This window comes from Thunnus albacares, chromosome 23, assembly GCF_914725855.1.
Source record: "Thunnus albacares chromosome 23, fThuAlb1.1, whole genome shotgun sequence".
NCBI classification, from domain to species: Eukaryota; Metazoa; Chordata; class Actinopteri; order Scombriformes; family Scombridae; genus Thunnus; species Thunnus albacares.
Window position 1 is genome coordinate 25,488,826 of NC_058128.1, and position 17,492 is coordinate 25,506,317.

Consider the following 17,492-nt stretch of genomic DNA (forward strand, 5'->3'; position numbering starts at 1 on the left):
ATCACTGTCACATACTGAAAAAACACAATCTACTTAGTTTTGAGAGCTTTACTCATTTTTGTTTTCTTAAATTAGTTTTCAAATGTATCAATAGTTTAGCCCCCGAGCCTCTTTCTAGATATATCCAAAGACAAGACAGTACCAGAGTAACTAGGAGCAAGGTGAATGGCAACTGTAAAATACCATATCGTAGATCTAAATTTGGACAATCAGCCTTCTCCATACAGGGCTGTCAACTCTGGAACACATTACCAACTGAAATCAAATTAATTTAAGATATAATATCTTTTACAACAAAGGTTAAGTGCTGGCTAAAAGCAAACCAGAGCTGTAGCATTTTTAGGGTAATTGTATTGTATTGTTCTTTTTTTTTCAAACTGTACATCACAATCAATGTAATTCAGTAAGTGTATTTTATTGTACTCCCATATCTGTAGTGCACTGTGGTTTTTATGATGATGAAAGCTGTATATTTTAATTACACTATATATGTAAAGCCAAACTAGGGGCAAGAGTTGAAAATTAGCAATAGCTATAAACTCTCTGTGCAGTACATCAGTTTCATGCTCTGTGTCGGAACTATGTTAAATTGCATCGTCCCTATCAAATAAAAAAATAAAATAAAATAAAATGTTGTGGACGCAGGCCAATAGAAAAGAATAGGCCAAAAAACAAACAAAAAAAACATAGGCATCTCACAATTTAGAGCTGTTATTGTGAGACTAATGTTTTGCACTATGGTCCAATGTAGCTATAACACATTTTGATGTGAGACTGGGTTGGCTGTGCAGTCTGATACTGAACTGTTTAAGTCTTTTACACTGTGTTCAAACTGTAGATTGCAAATCTGAGGGGTTCATCAAATCTTGAGGACAACTGTCCAGACTGATTGTGTTTGAACTGCATTTCTACAGTTACAACAAACCTATATGGCTGAAATTAGCATCATAATAGAATATTTTTCTGATATTGAAAAGGATGAATAAATGAATGGAGAAACATAATAAATGCAGACTCATACAGAGCAAAAGGACTACCTGTACGGTTGGATATAGGAGTGGACAATATGGATAAAATGTTTTATCATGGTATATGTAATTTCATATCACAATGTCAATATATATATTATGATAAATCAATTTTGTAACAGTTTAGGAAAGAATAACTAGAATGTATGAATGAATGTCTCCGAATGGTGAACTGACTCTTGGCAAATGAACCACACAATGACCAAATGAAGGTGACATGACAACATTTGGAGGACTACAACTTACAAAATTAAGCCAGAATGTTCCATTGTTACAATTTCTATCTTCAACTTAATTTCTCCCAATTATGTAAAATGTGAATATCATTACACTATGTGTTTAAAATTATGTTTCATCCATCAAAAAGTCAGAGCACTACCATGCACTGTGGAATATAATATATTTAATATAATATAATTAATATACAGTACATCTGGAGGTCATCCAGAATTCATAGAACTGTTGTTACATATGTAACTCTTGTTTTAACATCTATTACCTTGTAATGGCTAGCATTTCACTCACATGACGTGAAGAGTCTTTTTTAGTGCAAGGCAGCTTTCAGACCAGCATTAGCCCTGGGTGAAAAAACGCGGCCTTCTCATTCATTTGAATGAGGGGAGTCCATCGACAAAGCGAGGGTGCAAACGCAGGGTTGTCCAGCAAAAATGCAAAAATACATACTTGACGCTGTGATAACTTTTCAGACTTGTAAAATCCTGTCTATGTGTGTTACAAACCTCTGTGTAGTACTTTGACGCATGATAAGCCTTTAAATCCATGAATCTGTACCTCCGACTGGACTTCCTGTATCATATTTTATTGTCCCATCAGTACCTTAAACCACTCTCACCCTTTGCAATTTTTTTTTGATCAGTCTTTTTATTGCAAATTTTCACAGTATACAAAGTACAAACAGTACACTGTAACCAGTCTAATCCCAAGTATCCATCCAGCCCACCCGCCTAAATACCCACCCACCAGACCTGCGCCACTAACTTAAAGTCAGTCATTTTACTCACTTGCCTAAGAGAAGAAACATACAAGCAAAAAAAGACACACACCAACAGAACGAGTCAGAAATTCTTACATATTTTCGGGTTACATTCTCTGCATCCTTTTTTTTCTACAAATGTCAGGAAAGGCTGTCAACATCTCAGAACAGATCCTTGGAGAAAGTATCTTATCTTATCTAGCTTGAGATATTGTATAACCTCTTTGACCCAATGAGAATGCGTAGGGGGGAGAGGGTCTTTCCTCCTGGAAAGTATAAGTCGCCTGGCTAACAAAGTGCAAAAGGTCAGCATGTAGCACTTGTAATTTCTCAGATGCACATCCCATTGTGCAACACCAAATTAAGCAATGAAAGAAGATGGATTCATTGGATCCTCTAACATTTTAGAGAAAGTATCTAAGATAGACTGCCAGAAATTATGTAATCTTGGACATGTCCAGAACATATGTAGTAGATCTGCAGGAGCTTGCTTGCATCTATGACATGTAGGGTCCAGGTCTGGTCTAATTCTGCACAGCCTAGCTTTCCACCAATGAAGTCGGTGTACTATCTTGAATTGTACAACAGCATGCCATTGGGAAAATGGATTCCTCGCATTTGTTTTTAAGATGACCTAAAGTCATCAAATAATGTAGATTGAGAAGGTTATATATCCTACCTATAATTTGTTTTTGTCTTTTTGTCTGTCATGAAATTGAATTGAATTGAATAGAATCTAACAGAGATGTAGGAGGATATAAAGGCAAGCAATCGGAGTGTGAGGCTATAAGGTTCCGCAGTTGTAGATATCTATAAAAATGAGACCTTGGGATACCAAATTTGTTTATCAGTTGCTCAAAAGATGCAAAATTATTATCTACATGGAGGTCCTGCAATGATTTGATCCCACTCTCAAGCCAGATGCCAAAGGCTCCCTCTAGTATTGAAGGGGTAAACTTGTGGCCTTTAACTATCGGAGCAGAATGGGAGACACTACAGACAGCAAATGTCCTCCTAAATTGGTTCCAAATCGACCATGCAACATTAGGGTTAGTGTACAATGGGAAATGGCCTTTACCAGTTGGAGTTCAAAGCACAATAGAGTTGGTAAGGAGGTAGACCCACAGGATGTATTCTTCAGGATTAGCCATTTAGGGGTATCGGAGTTGTCTATGTCACTCATCCATTATGCCAATGCCCTGATGTTGGCCTAACAGTAATAATATAAAACATTGGGGAGTGTTTGCCAACAATGACCCGTAGTAGTAGTTTAGAGATTGAAGCTGTGGAGCTTGAAGTGGGTTCTTCTGCGACACCCACAATATGAACACTGCATTTCCACATCCTCCCTTTCATGTCTTCATTCGTCTCTCTCAAATTAGCCACCTCTATTTTAAGTTCAACTCTAGCCATGGAATGGGCGGCTGGTCACAGCAAACTGTTATGCCATGGAGGCATTAGGCCTAATGCTTGAGGGAACATTGTACTTATATTTAAGGATCTTCGTCACCACTGAAGTACCATATATAGTTCAATTTACTTGCTCCAGGGTATCTCATTTATGTTAAAAAATTATATTTGCAATGAAAATATAGTTTTAGGAAAGTTAGGCAGGAGCTTGGCACAACGAGTCCTACTCCACTGCTGGCTCACTAGTGCCCCCACCATTTGCATTATTTTAACGCAGGGCTGTTTTCAGTCTGAATCTCCGCTAACAGTGACTTCAGTCTCCCCCAAAAGTCCACGTTCACTGACATGCCAGATGGTACCTCACAGTAATTTGATATACTAGTTAAGCAATGCAGTGGAGACAATGCAGAGTGACAGAATAGTGGATGTCAATGAGGATTTAAATTTGCCAGAACATAATCCAGGGAGGACTAAATATAGTTGTTTTTAACACAGAAATAATCAAAGTTTGGACACTTAAACACACTTAACACTCAAAAACAGAAGTATCAGTTTTGGTATCAGCTTTAAAAAAAAACAATCAGTTGAGATTTTGTAGCATCTCAACAGCCAGATCAATCTGACATAGGGCTGCTCGATTATGGCAAAAATCATTATCAAGATTATTTTTGTCAATATTGAGATCACAATTATTTAACATGATTACTTTTTGACTCATTTTTGCTGAATGCCAATGCCAATATTTGCACATATTTTTTTCCACCTGGCTGAGGAGACTATTACACATGCAATCATAGATTGTGCTAATGATCAAGAAAGAAAATATTTGAGGGAAAAACTTAGGAAGACTGGAGTTCAGGAGCTCAGCATTAAAACTTTAATGAACCTGCCAAGTGGGTGCAGCAGTAGTTTATTAGGGCTATAGTCAACCAAAGAAAATCTTGGTCGACTGAAATCGTACATAATCATCAACTAATTGATTAGTTTTCCAGCACTTGGGGAAACAACAGACTTGACTTTTTAGAATTTATTAACTGTTACACTGGAGTACTGTACATTTACTGCCAGACTGACAACTTACTACTAACCTTTTCCTCTGCTTCACTCGCATCCATAGTCACTTTCCTGCAGCTCACTCTTTTCCACATGCTACGCAAACATACTATACAATGCCTTACTCCTTAACAGAGTTACGCTACCAATAGTTTCCCAGGCAACGACACAGAGGTTGACTCATGTACCGGAACAGCGCCGCATAGAGACTCCCAAAGGCTATTGATTTCCGAATGCATATTTGGCTTTATTTTTGACATAAAAAATTATTTTTTGGCCTGGCAGGAGTTCTTGTTGTTCTTGTTCTTCTTTAGGAGAAACACTGATTCAGAAAACGTTCAGTACATTCAGTAAACGCGCGGTAAACATTGAGTACAGTTAGACCTAGCAGTCTCCGTTAGGTTGGGCGAGCTCAAAGTTCTGAAAACAACGTGGGTGTTTTGAATACACAGGTAATTTGTTAGTCTGTCCCTCCTGCCGCAGGAAATAATGGATTAATCCTGGAAGGCTGTTGATGTAGCACTTTTCTCCTTATGAAAGTAACATGGCAATTATTCGACCAATGAGGATTTGGTCGGACAAGAGCATATCGACCAACTAATCGACCAGGCAACCAGGAGACTACAGCCCTAGAGTTTATTAGACAGATAGGTTTAATGTGTAGGATTTAATCTTTGGTCCACAGTCCAAAGAAGAGGGTGGCAGTAATGCACCTAATACACTGGTTTCCAACCACTGTTATAAACCAAAAAGAAGAAGAAGAAAAGGTTTTTTTCAAACAGAGTGGTACATCCAGTCAGCCGAAAGGTTTCCTATCTGTGCAGCTGAACACCGCAGCACCTCCACGGACTATTACATGCTGACGGTCTCAGTGTTTCCTCCGCAGGCTTCGCTTCACTCAGCTGAACGACAGACTCGCTGCTTCTTCCCACTTTAAACTGAAAAACAAACTGGGGCTCGGTGCACCAGTTGGAACCAAACGGAGGGCCAGGGCTACCTGGAAGGCTAGCGGAGCGTTAGCAGCAGCATGACCAGAGGAAAGCACAGCAAGTTAGCCTCTGCTAGCCTCCCAGGTAACGTTAGCCCCGGCTCTCCGTTTGGATCCAACCGGAGCACCAAGCCCCGGTTTGTTAGTCAGGTTAATGTGGGAAGAAGCAGCAGGTCTGTCAGGCAGCTGAGTGAAGTGGAGCATGCGGATGAAGCACCGCTTAGTCCCAGTTTCACTACAGGCAGATTCACTCACTACAGTGGGCGAGGAAATAAAACCAATGAATCAATAAGTACAAACGCTGTTGGTTTCTTCACGTGGAGCCAACATGCAAACTATTTTGGTTCAGTAAATTTCAGCTGTCAGTTAGCCTGGTGAAGGCAGGTTAGTCTGTGGACAGAGATGCTCAACACCTGTCGGACACATTTAGGGGCGAAAGCGCACCGCTGGTAAGGAAAGAGGTTGGCTAGGTTTGCAACACAAGACAAAACGAGAGCATCATTACAAAATGACAATAATAAACAATAATCGTTTTATCTCAATTATCTTATTGTCATAATCGTTGGAAGCCAAAATCATAATGTAACGTAAAATTCAATTAATCGCACAGCCCTAATCTGACATATAGACATGTGGAGAGATCAGCTTCTCTCAGCCCTGACTTCACCGTGTTCCCTGAGCTCATAAACAGCAGCTCAGGTAGGCAATGAGAATTCATGAATTTTCCATGGTAAAAAGAATGCTATTCATGGGCAATATCACCTGGAGTAATTATACTTGATATACAATGTTCTGTTCTGTTTCCATGAGGGAAACAGAACATCTACACTGCAACACAAAATCGTTGACTCCCGCTAATGGTGAAGATAAGGACTAGACTTAAATAAACTAGGAGTTTATCTTGACTGCATTCTTATGTAAGAGACAAACTACCAATCCTCATCCCTTTTACAGTCTCTCACCATCCTCTTCAAAGCACAGATATTCTTTCAATTATTCAGAGGATACTTACTGGTTTACTGAATGAATGGCTTTAATTGAACTGAAGATGCTTTCTCTAATGTCCTGCCTCAGGGTTGCTTTGGCCTTCAAGATCTCCACAAAGTACTATGAGAAACAAGAGAGCAGAAGGAGACAAAATTAAATTTTTTCTTAGCATATATAATCAAGCTAAATCTGTTCTGTCTCTGATTGGATATGCCTTTGATGAATGCAAAGTGGAAGTGCTTTTACTACTGACATCTAAATTATTCTCCAACACTGATGGCAATTGAAATACCAACACCAGACTGTACTAAACATACAAGATCACACATCAGGGACAGAGGTTGATGGTTTTTGCCGTACAGCCCAGACTGACTGTAAGCATTACATGGCACTGTAGCTCTGCATGGCTCACATGAGACACAAGTACAGAGGGATGTTGTTATCACAATAAAGCAACAGCTGTGCTGGTCTCAAGTTATTTGAAGTGAAAATGGGATTAGCAAATTGAATGTGCATTAGGCCTAAAATGTCTCCTAATTGGAGTGAACGGGTGGAGGGTGAGTAACTGTGCAGAAATTGGGCTGCAGTTGGAGGTGGAATCTTTGGGGATTTCAAAATTCAATTTGGATTCTTTGGTGTCCAATTTGATTGAGAATCAATTCTTGATTCAGACCCAATTCTAGATTGAATGAATAGAAAAAGGGGTACAATTTTCAGTCTCTTGCTCCAATATACTGCACTATATTTTTGCACCTATAATTGTACAAGCTTGGCGGGCCATCAGGCCAACGAGAAACCCCACCAGGCCAAAAAAATATTTTTTTAATGCCAAAAATAACACCAAATATCCATTCATTCGGAAATCAACAGCATTGGGAGCCTCTGTGTAGCACTGTTCTGAAACGTGAGTTAACTTTTGTGTCGTTGCCTAGGGGGCAGTGCATAGGGGGGCAGTTATGGTGAATGCCTAACCTGCAGACACTAAACAGAGAGATAGAGAACGGAAAAATGTGTGAAACAGGCCAAAGCAGTCAACCTAGGGGAAACACTGTACTGTGTGCCAGACTATTCACTGTTGTCCTTACTCCACTGAAATACAATATGAAACATAACTGATATATAAGATAAATGGTCTGCAGCTTTTTTTATTATATATATATATATATATATATATATATATATATATATATATATATATATATATATATATATATATAGAGAGAGAGAGAGAGAGAGAGAGAGAGAGAGAGAGAGAGAGAGAGAGAGAGAGAGAGAGAGAGAGAGCAGTGGTCGAGCAAGCTAGAGAATGAATGAAGAGAGGGAGAGCTGGTAGCGAGAATGCCGGTGAATCAGATCAATAAAACATTATTTTCTGATTGTTTCACAGCAGTTACGTTCCGGAGGACAAATAAACACGCCCACACCTCCACACACCTCCACTTGACCCCGCGGCTGAACGCCGCACCACAAGATTTGGTATGAATACAGCCTCACTGCTAACTTTTTCCTCTGCTCCGCTCACATTCACCGTCACTTTTCTGACGCTCGCTCTCTTGCTTAACCACTCACTCGCTTACGTACTGCCCTTTTACTTAAAAGGAGCTACGGTTTCCATGGCAACGACACAGACGTTGACTCGCATTTCGAAACAGCGCTGCTCAGAGGCTCCCAAACACTATTGATTTCCGAATGAATGGATACTTGGCGTTATTTTTGGCATTTAAAAAAATATTTTTTGGCCTGGCAGAGGTTCTCGTTGGCCTGGCGGCCCATCAGGCCTGTACTATTATAGGGGAAACACTGAGCTTAAGCAATTTCCTAACACATTAAATACATGGACTTTTGTTTGATGTCACAGCACTAGTTGTTTTTCTTGAAGCTGAATGTTTCATTCCATAAAAGTGTAATAAATTCTTCTGGTGTTACTAGTGACACTCTTTATTTCAAGCAAGCCTGTACACCATGTGTATGCCACAATACATTGTGGCAATCTCTACAGATATGTGAAAACCTGGACAAATAGAGCCACAGTTATCTGCATGGCTAGATGTAAATGGTGTGAGAAATTTTTTTGTAATGAACCAAGCCCTTCAGAAGAGGTAAACCCAGACCACAAGGAATGGTTCTTCTAGCTGCAGGATGTAACATTTAGGGATTAATTTAATATCCAAAGACAAGCAGACTAATGTCTGAAACCCAGCAATAGCAGTAGTGATGGAATGACAGAGAGTGTCACTGTTAACCCTGCCTAGTCTACATTTATTCTCAATCACTTCTAGCCAGAGGAGGGGAAGGCATGCCAGTGTTATCCCTATATGTTTTCAATAGCGGCGCTGCTTAATGATGAACGCCTGCTGGTGAAATTTCACTGTACATAATAATCATGACAAACGGAAACTAGGATGTTACCTATGCCACTGAGGCTTCTTAGTGTTGTTGTAGTGTAGTGACAGTTATTATATTCTATGTTTTGTTATCTAATGTGTTAGTTAGTGATATTATCTATTTATATCTATATTCAATAAAAATAGTGTACACTTCATGTGTTGAGCCATTTCATTCTGTTTATTTATTCTATTTTTTTTTTAATTCTATTTATTACAATTAAAGCTATCTGGGCCTCCAGAGCCTTTCTGGTGTCAAAAGCTCCTCATAAATTAACACACATGACTCTCTGAACAAGAATAAACCTATGTGGAACAATTCTACGGTAGCCACTGGTGGTGTGTGCACATACAGTTCCTGGCACCGTGGGCTCTGCGTTTGCACAACAGCACCGCTGCTGAAAAAAAATCATAGGGGAAACACTGCATGCCATTAACACTGTCTCTCAGTGTTGGATTTATGACACTGACACTTTTTAGGCCTTTAGTTCATACATTGTAACTTCTTTGAGTGTCCACCAGGTTAAATCAGTGTTCCTGACTGCTACAGTACGTACAGTGGTGACTAGCTCCAGCTGTTGGCAGTAACGTTGTTCCGTCTGCACCAACTCTCTTGCAGTTCGGCTGCGTTTTCTCTCCCAGCGTTCCCTCTGCTCCTGGATACTGCTACACCCAAGTGGGCCGGATGGACAAGGGGAGAAACTCATGGTCAAAGTATCGAGGAGATCACTGCAGAGACATAAGCAAACAGACCAGGTTACAGACAGGTTTACACCAAGCGGCAACCTCTGGGGCTGTAAAATGAAGCCGAGGAAGAAGTGCCAAAAACTGCAGTTCCTTGAATACCCACTTGAGGCTCCAAAAGCAAGTCATTCCCCATAGACCCCCATGTTAAAATGCCCAACTTTACAGCAGAGATAAACATGTTTACAGCCTGGTACAAAAAACGGTTTTGGTCTCTATAGATAATTTTCCCTTTCATGACAACTGTGCGGGGGGTGAATTTTTATATAACTCACCCATTTAAGTTTTATTAAGCCGTAAAGTTATGCATAATGAAAGACGTGGCTGCTTTGAGTGACAGGTCCACCAGCCGCTAGGTGACTTGTTTCAGCCATTCGGCCCGCCTCTTTGCCCATTTTTGATTGGCTGGGAGTTAGGCAGCGTCATGCACTGCTAAGATGGCGAAGGCCGGAGCGGCTCACTTTGAGCTTCAAAACCGCTCCTCAGAAACCAACGAGTGACGTCAGTAATTATGTCCATATTTTTAAACAGCCTATGGTTTACACTAAGGGTCAGATTATGTAAGATAATGTCTTATTTATTTATTGGGACCATGTACAGTGTTAAACATAAATGTTATCATTTGATGTACTGTACCAGAGTTAGCTAATTTTCATCTACAGTCCCTTCGGCAGGTCACAATTAAAACATATAAACAGTACAAAGCAAAAAACACACGGGACACATAATACAAAATACAAAGCTACACACAATAGCACATCACATACACCACAATGTCAACTATAAATTGATAATGTAAGTTTGTCAAATTAAAAGCAAGATTATTTGTGTTCATGAGAAGACCATGAGATAAATGTAGAGTCAGTGGTTACAGAGCTGAGTAGCTTTTAGCAGACTTTTTAATTTGGTTTTAAATGTACTGATGGAACTGCAGCTCCTCATATCATCAGGTAGGGCATTCCCCTGAGTTGTGGCTTTTATGCAGTGTGCTTAAAAGTGTGTTCTTAAAGTTCTAATTTGGATCCAGTGTCACACCAAGATATTTAACCAGTGACTATGTTGAGAATATCCACTTTAGAAGGTTGTACCATGATTTTAGAGAAAAACATACCTTTTGTCTTGTTTACATTTGCACTCAGACATGGTTGATGAAGCTGATGTGTGATGCTTTCCAACGTAGGCTAATTGTTAGCTTACCTGCTGCTAACTCAGCTGTTGCAGCTTTTGCATGTGTGTACACAACAGTGCCATCTGCATACATTTGCAGTTCTATATCATCACACTGCTGAGGGAGATCATTAATATTTAGGCTAAATAACAGGGGACCTAACACTGACCCTTGTGGAACACCCATTGTGCACTTCCTGTTATTGGACAGTGCGTCACAAACTTTAACACATTGTCTCCTATTAGATAAATATGAAGACATCCATGCCAGTGCTCTAGATGAGAAGTTACATTTATAGAGTTTCGATATTAACATCATGATTGTGTCGAATGCTTTATGCAGATCTAAAAATACAGCACCAACTACTCCTCCTTTATCAAGTCTTGATTTAATTTGCTCTATTAAGTGCAAGGTAGCAGTTTCAGTGGAATGATTTGCTCTGAAGCCAAATTGCATACAGTGTAGACTAGGGATGCCACATTGAGGAAATTTTCCCACCGACTAAGAAATTCGTGACAACACCAGTGTTATCAGTTACATCAGACACTTTACAAAATAAGATATTCGTCAATGACGCTCATCTGTAGAGCCCTTACTTTGATCTTTAACATTAGATTTTTTGTTCAGTGTAGCTGCTGTCCTTTGTTTGTGAGTTAGTGACAGCTGGCTTCAGGCTGCTGTCAGCAGGTTGTCCTCTGTCCTCCGTGTACAGCCGGGCTGCGGTGCACCCAGACAGGGACAAGCCAGAGGACGACTACCACTTAGAACCAGAACCAGAACCAGAGCAAGTCGCCTGCCAGCCGGAGAGAGACACACCAAGAGCAGGCTGAGCAGGCAGAGAGCAGAAGAGTTGCTGCCAAAAACAAGCACCGAGACCCAGAGAGACATGAGAGCAGCTGCTCGCTAACAGCTAATGTTACATTTGTTTACATCAGCGGGACGGAGAACACTCTGTCCCGCGACTCTGCTGCTGCTGCAGATGCTCCTGGAGAAGACACTGTCAGTTTACAATTGTAGCTTCCCTCGTCTGACTAAGTATTGATAACACACTTGATACTTTTCAAATTGGAGTTTTTTTATTTGATGAACGTGGGCGCTGATAAGCAAAAATTATATAAATGGGTTTGTTTCTATAGAAAAAAGCAAAACTATGGTATGGGCGGTGGGCAAGTAATGTAATCGGTGTATGTCCCAACACCGGTAACATCGACCACCGTGGCAAGCCTAATGTAGACCAAAATTGCTTGTATTAAGAAATGCTGTCAGTTGTTCAATGACAACTTTCTCAGCAACCTTTGAGAGAACTGGCAGTGTACTTATTGGTCTGTAGTTACTGGCTTCAACGCGGTCTCCAGATTTAAAAACAGACGTGACAATGGCACATGTCCAGTCATCAGCAAAGGAGCTGTATTTAAAAGACAAGTTAATTAAGTTAATTAAATGAGCAATGGGGGGAGTTAAAATATCTTTGTGTGATTTGACAAACATGGTGTCGAATTGGAAAGCATCTCTACTTTTGGAGCTTTTTAAAGAGCTGATGATTTTGTTTACTTGTAACTCATTAGCCTCTACCAGCTCAAAAACCTGGACTGTAGCATCTATAGGAACAATATGCGGTTTCTTTTTCGTCATTTTTTTCCTAGCTCATGTACAGACTCAAGAAAAAAATATTAAAAACAGAAGCAACAGTAAGATGATCTTCAATTAACTTTCCCTGTACTTTGAGTTTAAAATATAAAAATATAAAAATTTTGGCTCCATACCTATGAGATTATCAGTGTTTTTCCAGATCAATTTACTGTTGCCTTTTGCCTCATACAGTATCTTGAGATAAAAACAAGATTTAGCTTCTCTTAGCTCTTGGATAACTTTGTTCCTTAAACCATTCAGCATGTCAGTGTCTCTTCTAGTTTTAACTGCCTTCCTTAGTGCAGCATCTCTAGATTTCATTAGTTCCCACAAATTTTCATTAAACCATGGTAAACCATTAAACCACAGTGGTTTTTATTTTTAGATTTTATCTGTATCCTAACATTAAATATTTCCCTCACAGAGTTGATTCTGTGAGTGAAAGTATCACAGCCATAGTCCAGATCATCAGAGGACAGTGCATCATCCCAGTTCAAGCTGTTAATTTCTAGGTCTGTAGTCAACCAAAGAAAATCTTGGTCGACTGAAATCGTACATAATCATCAACTAATCGATTAGTCGCGGGATGTTCTGAATACACACCCGTTTTCACAGGTAATTGTTAGTCTGTTCCTCCTGCTGCAGGACATAATGGATTAATCCTGGAAGGCTGCTGATGTAGCACTTTTCTCCTTATGAAAGTAACACAGCAGTTATTCAATCAATGAGAATTTAGTCGGATGAGAGCATATCGACCAACTAATCGACCAGTCGACCAGGAGACTACAGCCCTAGAAATTATGTAAATATAAATAGTTTGCTGTGATTTACTTTTTATATGAACTGCTACTCCACTATAGCACTTGTTTTGACTCTTTTATAAGCACAAAGTTTAGTTTCAAGAAGGGAACAGAGCATTATAATATGTCAAGATGTTAATTTCACTGACAAATTCTTCTTGCTTAGCTTGGGGTATGCACTGGAGGATCACTAGCTTAAATCTATTTTTAGTCAGTTTTCTCACATGTAGGGTTAGGTTGTGATCCGATAAATCAGTGATTAAATTATAACTTTTAGTTATTCTTTCTGGACATAAGAATTTGTTTGTATGTCATGTTGCCTGACTGCATCGGAAGATAAAAGTGTTTGTAGCTCTTCAAAACTGGAACACTCAAATGTGAGAATTTTAGGGCTGTAGTCAACCAAAGAAAATCTTGGTCGACTGAAATCGTACATAATCGTCAACTAATCGATTTATGGGGGGGGCATATGCTCTCGTCCGACCAATCAGAAATTGGTCAGACAAGGGCATATCGACCAACTAATCAACCAGTCGACCAGGAGACTACAGCCCTACAGAATCTGATTCTTGATTGAATATGTTTGGGGTTTTGGACTGTTGGTCAGACAAAATAAGCAAAAGATGTCACTTTGGGCTCTGGTAAAGTTTGATAAACATTTGTCTTTTTTCCAATTCTACAGCTTTATGTCTATCTTTATATAAAATAAAATCCATAATGAAAATAACCATTAGATGCAGTCTTACACCAGTCACTGGTCACTCCCTACTACTATCATCAAACCCTCCCCCAGCTGGCCTACGGTCATAAAGTGTCCTCCCTGCAGTCCCTCATTGGTGTTATCTCCTTTGCATTAACGGAGTGAGGAGTGGGCAGAGAGCAGAGCTTTATCAGCAATTAACCCCTATAGTGGGCAACCAGGGTACACCTCTCCCACAGGGACACACTCACAGGATGAGCCTGACTGTGACTGGATGATGGGCTGAGCTACCACCCAACAAACTACACACTGCTGGAGTTTCACATAAAGCCTGTGTCTTAAGATGAAAACTCCACTGCCCCTGTGTGTATGCTGAAAGAATTCTTCACCTCAACTCAATGGCTTTTGTTCAACATGTGTAAACATTACATCTGGGTTACGGCAGGCATGCCATACTCATTCAATCAATAGAAACCTTCCTAAGATGCCTGGCTGACTCCCATATTAAACACAGGTTACTGTAGCATGGAAACATGTTACTGCTTCCATGATTTAACACCATTCTCATAAAGTGTCATTTTAAGATGAACTAAAAACAAGATGGTGTGGAGTGGTTGTTTAAGCTAATACAACTAGATACTAAGATACTCTGTTTCAATTGCAGGATTTGAGTGTGGAATTCATCCTTGTCGGATACAGGACTAACATTTAGCTGGAAACATAGCTACTTCGCTCTGGTTGATATTTATTAAAACTAAACTGGAGGAGGATGATCAAAAGGTCCAGAATAGCTACTAAATAAATCTTGCGTTGAGTTTGTCTTGCAAATATTACACCATTAGGGTCACTTTTCATGATATATTTATAGTCTTTATTATTATTATCATTACTATATACTGTATTAGATTAGATTTGATTCTTCACTTTAGTATTTCCATTTTATGCTACCTTGTGCTTCTTTTCCACTACATTTCAGAGATAAATATTGTCCTTACACCACTACATTTATTGCACAGCTATAGTGCAACTTATTTTTCTGATCAATATTTTATATGTAAAACATATGATCAATTTATAAAATATGCATTGTTATAGATTAGACTAGCAGACATAAATTGTTAAAATTAGCTCCACCTTGACCACATTAAAATTATGCTTACGTGTCCACAATAATGAGTATTCATGTTCATTATGGTATTGCTACATTTACTTAAGTCAAAGATATTAGTAATTTTGCCACCATTGATTATAAGCATACTTAAAAGCACAAGCCATAATACAGTTATGGAATCCTCCAGCAATTTAACTTGAATCACAGACTTGGAACTTCTGTCACTCTCACAAATTGATTGACAGGTCTGACAGAATTTTAAGGTAACATGGAAAATATTTTTAAAAAACAGTTTTACATAGCCTACTTCATTCAGGGGTTAAACACCGTAACAATGAATGCAGGGACAGTTCAAAAAGCATGAGCAGCATTTAAGGCGTGGCTTTGGTAAATTAGGGATCATATTCAGTTGTTTTGCCATTGATTAGGCTTACTTCTACGTTTCACTTTAATGTTCAGGTAAAACGTTCAGGGTCCTTCCAGTGTACACTGTAGCCATCATATTTTTCATGACAGGACGGTCCCAGGTTATAGTTACGCTACAGTCCCACAACCTGCTAGTAACTGTTTACGTCGACATTTTAACATTAGGTTACTGACATTTTCCAGTAACATTTATCTGTCTAACCCGCTTATCATGCCCAGAATAAGGCTACAGCTGCAGCACTACTAACGTTAAGAGAATAAAAAACTTTTAATAAAATACTTTCATGCTACATAGTGTATGTAACAATGTCGCAGCAAAAAGTAACTATTAACGTTATATTTTTGTCGCTTGAATCCTACACTAACAAAACCTCTGAAAAGTTACAGTAACGCTTTTCCCTGTAAGAAGGAAAGCGCTCTTGTATTTACATAAAATGTTTTAAACCGTGTGTTGCTGTGATAAGAAGCTTACCTTCAGGTAACGTCTCCACTTTTAATCAAGGCGCTCTTTTCGGATTCAGCTTCCTTCTTCCGGGCTGCGATGTTGACGCGCAGGCTGATTGGCTGCTCCACACCAAAACATTAACAGGAAATACCTCCCTGGACTGATACAGCGACACCCTGACCTCCGTTTAACATGCCGACATACACAGCAGATAGCCTATTGATAACTGGAATAAACCTCTCAGTAACAGACACTCAACTATGTTACATTTCCTTCAGCAAAGTTCTTTGTCAGACAGGAGTTTGGAAATAGTCCAGATAGAGTCCATATTCCCCAGCACAACCCCACCCACTATAGTTGTTTTATTTGCCATGTACACTCAGTGAGCAGCGCACTTTATTAGGAACTCCTGTGCAATCTAATGGAATCCAATACAACAGCTCTGCCATAAATTCTACTTTTACAAAGCTCGTATATTTTAGTTTTTGTTGACATGGTCAGAAAGGTGATAATTCTACTTTATGTTTATTATTGAGGTCACAGTGGGTGTTGGTTGTACTGGAGTGCATTGTTCCTTATATTTTGTCCAATTTTCAATTAAATCAGCACGACCCAGTTGATTCACAGACACAGTGGATCTTTTGGGGGCCCTTGGATTCTGGTAAATCAGCTCTGCTTGAGATTAAAACAGTTGAATAACCTTTTGTTTTTCATTTTTTGTTGTTTTCTTTCTGTTTCCTTCTCTAACTTATTCTTCAATAAATTTTACTCTTTACTACTAATTAAAGATACAACAGAACTGGCAACAAGTGGTTAGAAATGGTGCACTGGTTGATATAAGAAAACGCTGCACAGCAGTTTGCAGCTCATTATGAGATAAAAGTGATGCCCTCAGTAATCAGGCCGTGATGCAAGAGGCTATAGCATGAAATCCACAAGGACAGAAGACTTTCAAGTGAAAAAATAAGATGCATTTTTCTGGAGTGTATCCCAGGCTGCAGTTCATGTTGCTTGCAGCTCTACAGAGCAGTGAGAACACTGACATCTAGTGCTGATAGAGGTCAAGTCCTGCTGCAAGACAGGATACAAGTCAGGAGGAGGACTGCTGGAATCCAATATCTCATCTCTACTTGTAGAGATGTACATGTGGCACTGGATAGCCTGTGGTATCTCAGTTGATTCAATATATGTAATATGAATACCACATCCACTCATATAATCAAATCACACGATACACTGTATTTTACTGTAACTGAGTTACAGTAAGGGAGGACAGGGTAAGTCGAACCAGTGGGTAAAATGAGCCACCCCTTTTATCTAGGTAACCATAAACAAAAGTAATCACGTGACCACAATTAAGAAACTATAGTTCACATTACTCAATCCATCTTGGACTCATGCACATGGAGAGAGAGTAAGCAAACCAGAGCAAAAAAAAAAAGATTTTTGTCATGCCAAGTGAATTTATCATGTTGCTAAAGTCAGTCTTGTATCTTAATTAAAATGTATATGTTTTGGACATTATTACATGTTTATTTAAGTCAGTGTAAGATAATTTTGAACCTTATTAATGCCATATGTGTAAAGTTTGGAGCGCTTGTGGCGCGCTCTGAGCCTTTGTTCCT

At 39.3% G+C, this 17,492-nt stretch overlaps 1 protein-coding gene across 1 annotated transcript in view; it reads right to left on the reverse strand.

Annotated features, from left to right (window-relative positions):
* Positions 1-15,998, reverse strand: part of arhgef39 (Rho guanine nucleotide exchange factor (GEF) 39) — a 106,886-nt gene extending 90,888 nt beyond the window's left edge. Inside the window, exons 1-3 of the mRNA XM_044343815.1 lie at positions 15,895-15,998; positions 9,402-9,573; positions 6,486-6,580 (exon numbers count right to left, since the gene is read on the reverse strand). Coding sequence (XP_044199750.1) covers positions 6,486-6,580; positions 9,402-9,551 — 245 coding nt within the window. The 5' untranslated portion in view covers positions 9,552-9,573; positions 15,895-15,998. The remainder of the gene's footprint in view (positions 1-6,485; positions 6,581-9,401; positions 9,574-15,894) is intronic.
* Positions 15,999-17,492: the final 1,494 nt, after the last annotated feature.